Raw genomic sequence first — 10,074 nt, 5'->3', positions numbered from 1 at the left:
CAATTTGTTTTGAAACTGTCTCATTGCTATTTGTTTCTCAATAAAATTATGGAAAAAATACAAAAAAATAAAAAAAAGAATTATAAAGATCTCAAAAAAATTACGTTGTCAAGCATGTGAACAAAACATATTATTTATTACTCTAGTTTTCATTTCCTAATTTACTAATGTTGAAATACTTTTGCCTACATTTACTGGCTATTCCTGTTCTCTTCCTATGAACTGCTCCGTCATATCCCTTCATCCATTAGGTTCTTTCCTTATTTAAGGACTCTGTAAAACAGAGCTAACCTATAAAAAGGCGTGTGTCCACCTCCACCTCCCACTCCGCCGACACCCCGCGCGCTCGTGCTAGTCACTGGTGTGTGGTGCCCTCTCTCAGGTGGCTCTATGTGAACTTCCTGGAAGACACCTTGTAGTGAAGAGCTTTTCCTGGTTTTAGCAGCCACTCCATCTTCTAAGAAGCATCTGCATCTTTTGCCCACTAAAGAAATCAGTGTATTTTCTTGAGATAAAAAAATTTTCTTTTTGTTGGTACGAGGAATCAAACCCTGAACCTTGTACCTGCCAGGCAGGCGCTATGCCATGAGCTATAACCCCTGTCCACAGATAATTATAATCTGGATTCAAATCCTTTTGTTAGGTATGTATGTTGCTAATACATGTTCTTACTCTGTGGTTTGTCTTTTCATTTTGTTAATGAAATCTTCTAATAAGCAGACATTTAAGCTCTGGTTTTGGGTAAAAATCTAATTTATTAGTTCTTCCTTTATGTTTAGCATTTTTAGTGTCTGAATATGCCAAATATATTCACATTTTTCTTAGTTTTAGCTTTTACACTGAACTTAGGATTTATTTTGAATTGGTTTTTGTCTGTTCTCAAGTAGAGGCCCAAGATTCTCTTTCCTTCCTCCTTCATTTACTTAGAATGTAGAAGATAAAGTACTCATTTTTGTTCTAGCATATAATATCACTGCCTGATCACCTAAATCTAACATTTTGCTAGAACGAGTTAGTTCCTGCTTTGCTCTAAAGTCTTGGGTAAATTCTTAGTTTTAGAACACTGCATTTTTTTTTTTTTTTTGAAAAGATACTTGTAGGGCTTCAATAAAAACCTCCTTGGACATTTTTCCTGTACTGGAAATCAAACTCAGGACCTTGCACTTGCCAGGCAGGCATTGTACCACTGAGGTATCTCCCCAGCCCAAATAGCCTCAAGGTTTTTAGGAAGGCCCTCTAAGTCAGCAAGTTCCAAGCTCCTAGTAGTTTTGCATAGGATGGACTAACAGGATTCAAACTCCAAGTGACCCTGCTTTAGTTCAGTCCACTAATGACTAGAGAGCTGACTGTGGTGTGGGGAGGGATGGCCTGGATGGAGGAATGGTCCCTTGGGCAGGGCCTCGGAGCCCTTTCCCTCCTGCCTCCCATCTCTCTCTGCTACCTTTCCCGCATGTCATGAGCAGCTCTCCTCTTCCAGGCTGCCTTGGAGCCAGTCAACTATGTACTGAAACCTCTATGAACTACGAGACAAAATATGTAAATCTTTTCTCTCTGAAGTTGTGGGCATCAGGTATTTTGTCCCAGTAATAAGAAAAGTGTCTAAGACAGACTTCGGTACCATGTGTACTGTCCCTGCTATGTCACCACCTGACCAAGTGGTTCAAAAGTCTTTGGAACTGGCTTGAGGGAGGAGCTTAGGAAGGTTTGGAGATTCTGGCTAGAGAAGCGGGCCAGGACGCTATAAACTGAACTTGACGGGAAATTCGGGGAAGAACTCGAAGGCCAGAAAGCTGGTAAGATGCACTGGGTAAAGGCTAGACTTAGGAGGTTTCAGTCAGGAATTAGGACTCCATTGGCTGGAGAACAGTAGGCCATGTTTTGGGTGACTGAGGTCTAGGGTAGTGATGTTAATCTGGGCAGAAGTTCCAAAGCAGTCCAACATTTGGGCTGTGGCAGGATTACTGCTTGTTGTTGTTAGCCGGATATACTGGGAGAAATGGAAGCTAAAGGCTCATTTAAAAAGTTTTCAGTTTGGCTAGAGAAAAGGCAGTCAAAAACCCAGAGTACAGGAGAATGCAGTTGTTAAAAAGGTAAGTATTAAAATGAAACCATGTACACTAGGAAGATTCCCTGAGTCCTGATCATGCCATTTTTTTTCAGAAAAATGAGAATCTTCCAGGAGTTGGTAAAAATAAACTGTCTCGTTTGGTGTGGTTTCTTCTTTCAAATATGAAATCCTCCTGTTTCTGCCAACATTTAAACACTCAAGTGCTTTTTTCACAGTTGTTTTAAAGTATTTTATCCAGAACTGGTAACTTGTTTAGGGGAGGGCTAGTTCAAGTCAAGCTAGGGAAATAACTTAAAATAATTTTAGTCCACTGAAGTAGGCCCAACTGAGATCACAAAGGCGAGAATACTGTCTAGAACAAGAAATAATTTAAAATTTTGTGTTCATGTATCCTCTACTGAATCTGGTTTGCTAATATTTCATTTAGGATTTTTAAAAATACTTATAACTGGAATTGGTCTTCAGGTTTTTTAAAAAAACGCTTCGTAACAGCTGACACAATAAAGCTCTGCTGACATGCCTTTCCCCTTAGGTGTACAGATGACAGATCCAGGGTTGAAATTTTTCAATCTCTTCAAGGTTTTTGGTTCAATAGACTTCTATTAAACTTTTTAAAGTTCTGACCATTTAAATTTTCTCAGAAGTTATTCATTCTATTTTGACAGTAAAATTCATTACTATAAAACTGTACACAGTACTTCCATATTATTCAAAGATTTTTTCATGTTTGTATTCTTTACATCTGCTTAGGCTTTCTAAGAAACAAACTTACTGCTGGCAAATGAGGAGGAGAATTTTGTTTGTTCCATCTCATGTTGTCCTCCAACTGATGTCTTCCCACCACAGTGTCACTAACAGGGCTCTAGCACCAGCAGCGATGGCCTTTGTCCCTGTCTGAGGTGTTATAACATGAAGTTTGCTTCCTACAGCTTTTTTTTTCCTGTATTTTAGGGAAGGGCCTACAGGGTGTTCAGGGTCTCACTACCAGATCGGACTCATAGTGATTCTCCTATTTATAGCCTCCATTACAGGTGTGCGCCGCTACGCCCAGTCTCAACTGCTGTCTTAGCATGACCCGGGGGCAGGGCTGGCCCGGCAGGCCCAGGGATTGAACCCCGGGCCCCTGCACCTGCTGGCAGGTGCTTAATCCACTGAGCTATTTGGCTGGCCCTCTACAGCCTTTTAATAGACAAGCTTCCTCAAGTTAAGTTCTTTACCTATTCTGTAGGTCAAAAGTGCTTTAAAAATATTTAAGTGTGAAGACTATTTTATATTGACTCAGGTTCCCTAACGGCTATTGATTTGATCACTTTCAAACTTCTTCTTGAAGTAAATTTGGTAATATACATATATTTCCTAGAAAATTACCCATTTAATCTGATTGTATAACTGTTAACATAAATTTACTAATAATACACCTATGACTTAAAATTTCTATTACATTTATAGTTCTAGATATTTGTTTTTATTTGTATTGTTTTTCATTTTTGCCCTATGCCTTTTTGATTTTTTAAAAATCTGCTTTTATTTTGTTGAATCATTGCTTTTCTTTCTTTTTTGTCTTTTAGAGACAGGGTCTCATTGTGCGATTCAGGATGGCCTTGAGCTCACTTCGTAGCCCAGGCTGGTGTCAAACTCAAAATGACCCTTCTGCCTCAGCCTCCCACTAGGATTACAGGTATGAAACACCAGGTCTGGTCTTGAATCACTGTTTTTCTGCTCTTACTTTCTACCTTAAAATTTACCTTATAATTCTTTTTCTAAACCACTATGGTTAAATACTGAGCTTATTTTTTTTTATCTTACTAATATTTATTTATTTATTTGGTTTTATTATGCAGCATGGACTCACAGTTGTTCTCCTGTCTTAGCCTCCCCAGCACTGGAATTACAGGCATGCATGACCATGCCCAGTTTCAGTGGTCGGCTCCACCAGGCCATCACAGTATGCAGTACCAGGGATCAAACCCGGGTCCTCACATTTGCCAGACAGGCACTTAGACCACAGCCCCTATCTCACTAATACTTAAAACCACACATTAAACTAGAATCTTTTCTCTAAGTACTCTTCTAATGTTTTCCAGTAGTTGTAACAGGTAACACTGTCAACTATAATTACTTAAAAAATATTTACTGCAATTGTGATTTCCTCTTTAATGCAGAAGCTATTCAGGAATATGTCTCCAGACATTATGGATTTGGTATTTCTTCCCTTTAATTTCACTGTGGTCAGAAAACAAAATCTGAAAGATGTGCATGAAAACAAAACTCAAATGACAAAATGTCTTTGAAGTATACTATGTATTTCTTTGTGATTTAACAAAATCATTTTTTAAAAAAGTTCTATATGTCTGTGGAAGCATTCATCTACCTGCTGAAATAGGTACAAGCATTAAAGGTATATCCAAAGACTACTATCACTGTGGATTACTCAGATTCAGTAGGTAATTCTCCACATTTTGCTGCATACAGATTTCAGGCTGTTTTTAGGAACACACTACTTACTACTCTTGTCTATTCCTGGTGGATTTTCCCATGTCTCACTAGCTTGTGCGCCTTAGGGTCCCACACAGCTGAGGCTGCTCTCCCTATACTAGCATGTTTGTGTGCCTGTTAGATTTTCTCTATTAGTTTTGTTTCCTATAAGTCCTCTATACAGGGAGATTATACAATCAACCAACCAATAAATCTGATCAGATCATCTGTCTTTTGAGGGTCTGAGTTGATACATGTATTTATTCACAGCTTTTCTGAATTCTCATTTACATTCTTTGTTTTTTGCATTAATACAATTTTTAGGAAGTTCTCTTGCCTCTAGTTGATATTTAAGAATGTTACTCCCTTTTTATGATTAGTTATCTTCAGATATTTTAATACGAATACTAACAGAAACCTTTTTCCCTAATCAACTGAAAATTATTCAGTTTCTATTCTCCTTCCAAATTCTCAAAATGGGTAGAATAATTTGTAACTTCATTTTTATTAACATCTAACTGAAACAGCATTTTCTTTATGTAAAAACAATAAACAGTTTGTAGAGTATCTGCCACTCTGTCACTATTAGCAAATAGATAGTTTCGTATCACATTTCAATTTTCATAGACACCTAAAAATACTACTTATACTCACAATTTCTTTTAAGTTGTAATAGCTATTAGAGCTGTCACTGTTATTAATAAGTATATGTTATTAGCATATTTTAAGATCTGAGAGTTGTGTTTTAATACAATTCCATTTTGTAATTCTCTGTTCTATGAATTTAAAAACCACACTGTGGGTAAAGACCTATAGATTTATTAAACTATCAAATGCCTCTAACAGGCACAAAAAAGATGAAGAACCTGCTGACAACATAAATCTTACAGTGTTTTGAATAAATCTGTATTTTGGCCTGATTCTGCAGATGACATCCTTAGCATTAAATTTCTCACACATTCTAGGACTTTGGGAGTAGCTTTATTCTGAGGTTTTTAGTTCTCTTTTTTGATCTCTGTCCCCTCCACCTGGGTGTCCATTCCAGAATTAGTCACAAATGTTAGTGAGCGCATTAACAAGCCTGCCTGGGGCAGCAGGTGGCCCAGCCCTTGCACTTGCTAGGAACTGTCCTCTCACCTCCAGCCCTCCAGCCCAGAGAGCTCCCACCACAGCTGGGGGAAGCTGCTCTTAGACTGCTTTCTCAAGTGCCACAGCCCCACCCAGCCCTGACCTTACAGAGCACCCAAGGACTCACATTTCCATTGGATAAGGTACGTCTGTTGGTGTAGGTGGGTTAAGGGAGACAGAGTTAACAATGCCTTTGTAGTACCACTTCAGCCTTTTTATACAGAGAGCTTGCAGTATTGTTTGTTTATACTCTGTAGCTGTTTTCCTTTTTGATCCAGATTTTTAAAATTATGTTCCAATTCCATTTTAATAAGGACTTAAATTTTTTTTAAGTTTAGGGATGAGTACTGATTTTCCTTTAAATCAAAACACTTTAACACATCTATCTATCCTAACTAATCATATACTTTTGCTTTGTCAGTAATGCAAATCAATTTAAAATTCTCTAACAGTAATTCATTTGCATGTCTGAATGAACTGTACTTGATTATAGAGTTAAGATTCTTTTAAATTACTTATTTAAGACTTTACAAGAATAGCCATAGGCAAAACCCTTGTCTTTATGTATACTCATTTTTAAAAGTTTTGATATTGCTATAATGACTTCATTATTAAAATGATTTTCTTAAAGTCATTTACTGTAAGAACTTAGGAAATTTCCTTTCACATATAGGTTTCACCTGTAACTTTGCTCTGCGTTTCAGTATTATACTTGATTTTTAGTGTATCTTACTTTTGAAATCCAACACATTATCAAAACAAGAGGACAGTAATCCTGTAATTCTTTTGGGCAGACAAGAACCTCCAAGCTTCACATTCCCGAGCTGGTAAGCTACAAACTGAACTTGTAGGTTGTTATGGTTTGTGTATATTTGTCCCCCCAAAGCCTCATGCAGTCACTGAGGCGCAGTTCTACAGTCTGTGATTAATTCTTGATCCAAGGCTGGGATTACAGGTCTGAGTACTGCTAGGATTATGGGTGTGAGCGCTACACTCAGCCCGGGGCGGACAGCTGGAATGTAACAAGTGAGACAGAGACAGACTTGCTCTTTGTAGCCATTGTTGCTGCTACTCTTTCCATTGCTCTTGCTGCTTGCTGTTTTCTGCTGCAGTGAATTGCTGCCCTCTGCCATGTGCCGTGCTGCCTTGGAGCCAGCTGAGTATAAACTGAAACCCCCACTAACCATGAGCTAAATAAACCTTCCCTACCTTCATTTTTGGTGTTGGGGATATGTCCCAGCAAGGAGAGAAGAGTAACTGAGACATAGGTTAAAAGATAAGCATCTCTATACATTTTAGTTTTATGTTACACACTTCCTATTTGTTAAAATGTTCTTTCTAAGCACATAAGGATAGAGAAACCTCAAAGGAAACCACACCATGTGGCCCTACTGCTAGCTTCCAGGAGAAAATGGAAAGGAAGTTGTTTCTAAGAGAGGTAGCTTCATTAATCAGTTAAATAATATAAAGGGAAGATGGAAAAGAGAGGAAAATAGGCCATATTTTTAGTATTTTTTATGTTTACAATATTTCAAAAAATGTAAAACAAAGTATTTGAGGCTATGATCTGCAAAGTGTCTTCTATTGTAAAATCCCATGCTTTCTACCTGTGAAACCCTAACGCCTGAGGTGACATCCATGGAGTGGTGCGCATGCTGCTGTGGAGAGCTACCTGTCTCTGATGGGAATACAATCTCACTTGTGTTTCAGCTCCAGATCCAGTTCTTTTGTTCAGGCACACTTTTTGTCTAATTGTAGGTATTTTTTTCTAATATTTTTTAATAACATTTCTTTAAGCAATATCTAGTTGACTAGTCTCTCCATAATATCTTATTCCTAGTTTTTTTGTATTAACTAATTTTTTTAAAAGAATTAGTATCAGCCTCTTGTATTTATATCATATTTATTATTAAAACCTCAAATGGGTAATTATTTTGCAGGTATGCATCTATGATCATGTTTTGACACCTGCAGGTAAAGGGCTCAGGGGTGAGGGGCTAGATCTCCAAGCGGATTAGTGAATTTTGTTCCATTGTTTAAGCTTAGTCTTTAACCTAATGAGTTACATAGCAAATGTGTATCTTCTATTAAACAATAGCTTAGAAGAATACAGACGACTCATTGTAAATATATTACCTCTATTAGAAAACATTCAAAACACACATTATTCTTATGCTGATACTGATAAATATAACTTTTATCTCCTGAAAAATCTTTTTATATTACTGTGCATCATGAGACTGAAATTTAACCTCATTTACATTTTGAAGTAAATATTACAATACCACGAGGTATCAGAGTTACCTTATAGTAATGATGTCCCCTGGGTTTGCCTTGATGAGCCAGCTGCAGTTGAGCTTGGCAGGGTAGTCAGATGGCCAGCCCGGACTTGTGATTACACCACTTGGTGCTCGGATCTGCTCTGCAGTCTCTCCACAAGCTGGAAGACAGCCAAAGCAAGCCTAGGTGATGATTAGGCTCTAAAACACAGCATCAAGCAAATCACATTTATAAAACAAAACAAAAGAAAAAAAAAACATCACTTAAGACATAAAATCTTATGTAGTAATATGCAGTATTAACAACTTTGGGAAGCTTCCATTAATTCAATGTGATCTTTAAATTTCTTCCTTTTAAGACAAAGAACATTATCCTAATTAAACGTAGTTTATTTTTTATTTTTTGTGGTTCCAGAGATTGAACTCAGGACCTTGCCCTTGCCAGGCAAGCATTCATTCCACTGAGCTATCTCCTTGGACCCCTAAGCCTAGGTTTTGGATAGGCAAGGAAGTTTTCAAATTGTATTAGTCAAGAGTCACAGTTGCTAGATTTAGCTAGGGAAACCAATTGATTCAGCTATCTTTTCTCAAGCCCACCTTTCAAATTTATATTTCTTGGGCTGGGGAAATAGCTTAACAGCATAAGCATCTGTCTGGCAAGTGCAAGGTCCCAAGTTCAATCCCCAGTACCACAAAAATAAATAAATTTATATTTCATTATAAATTACCTAAAGTTCAGCATTTACTGAGTTACTGTGTTTTCAGCCTTATGATTATCATTTTGCTTTCTGAACACTTTACTTTTTTCTGTATTTAGGGAAGGGGCTACAGGGTGTTCAGGGTCTCACTACGGGTATATGAGACTCGTAGTGATTCTCCTGTTTACAGCCTCCCGAGTGCTGGGGTTACATGCGTGTGCCACCATGCCGAGTGTCGATCACCATCTCAGTGCGCCCCGGGGGGCAAGGCCAGCAGGGCAGGCCCAGGGATTGAACCCCTGGCCCCTGTGTCTGCCTAAGCAGGCGCTTAATCTGCTGAGCTATTTAGCCAGTTCTTTCTGAACACTTTAAATAAACATAATTATAATTTTTACTATGAAGTTAGTAGATGATTGGATAAAAACACTCAGTGGCATAAGTGACTGAATGGCCAGTGGAAGGTCCTGAGTTTGATCCCAAGTATCATAAAAATAAAAAGCAAACTCCCAGCAAAACATTCAAAATTACTGTAAAGTATAGTAGTTTGTCCACTTATTCCATTAATACGTCCAAACTTTATTACAGGTCATTAGTGTTTCCTAATTTACTGAAAAATAAACTCAAAATACAATAGTGCTCAAAAGTATCACTAAGTGATTAGATATCTGATTACCATGGAAGAAAATTTTCATGCATAGAGAATAAATTGAAACTAATACCAACACTTTCCTTGCTCATTCTTTTACTGTCTTGAATCTCACTGCAATACAGTTAATATTTTATCTATAAAGAATTTAGCTGATAATCTTTCATTTATTTTCTCTCAATTAAAAATAAAATCACTCCCCTACAAACATGATGTTTAAACCTTCAACTAGAATTTAAAAATCATAGAACCACTTTTTAAAAACAATTTCAACAAATTAATTACCTGATTTTTAATGTAACAGCAGATTAGAAGGAACAGATTAGAAACCGGGAGAGTAGCTATCAGGCATATCGTTACCAGAAAGGCTGAGGTGCTTGTTGAATCAGAATACAAAACTTCGTACTGGACTCAAACACCACGAGCACTCAGAATACCTACCTTCCACAAGGCAGAGGCGGCTGCCATCACAATTAACGCATGTGCCTATCAAGAGCTGGCAGGCAGGCAGAGTCAGCAAAAAGGCTTATGTAACATGCGGCCTGAGCACACATGCTTTCTGGGTCCTGTTACTAGGTTTTTAAAATTTTTTTGTATTGGTACTCGAACTCAGGACCTTGTACTTGCCAGGCAACCTGCCAGCAGTTTAGAAATCAATACAATTGCCATTTAGAAAAATACTCTCTCTTGGTAACAAATTTATAGTCTGTTCAATTTAATTACATTAGAAAACACACAACACACTTTAAAAACTTTATCCAGAATCACCAAAATAAAGGG

General features: G+C 37.6%; 1 protein-coding gene across 1 annotated transcript in view; it reads right to left on the bottom strand.

Annotated features, from left to right (window-relative positions):
* Positions 1–10,074, bottom strand: part of Lrp12 (LDL receptor related protein 12) — a gene marked incomplete at its 5' end in the record, with an annotated part of 60,919 nt that overhangs the window by 14,821 nt on the left and 36,024 nt on the right. Inside the window, 2 exons of the mRNA XM_023702341.1 lie at positions 7,588–7,639; positions 7,976–8,111. Coding sequence (XP_023558109.1) covers positions 7,588–7,639; positions 7,976–8,111 — 188 coding nt within the window. The remainder of the gene's footprint in view (positions 1–7,587; positions 7,640–7,975; positions 8,112–10,074) is intronic.

This window comes from Octodon degus, unplaced genomic scaffold, assembly GCF_000260255.1.
Source record: "Octodon degus isolate 3935 unplaced genomic scaffold, OctDeg1.0 scaffold00148, whole genome shotgun sequence".
Classification (NCBI taxonomy): domain Eukaryota; kingdom Metazoa; phylum Chordata; class Mammalia; order Rodentia; family Octodontidae; genus Octodon; species Octodon degus.
This window is presented reverse-complemented; position numbering and strand designations above follow the sequence as displayed.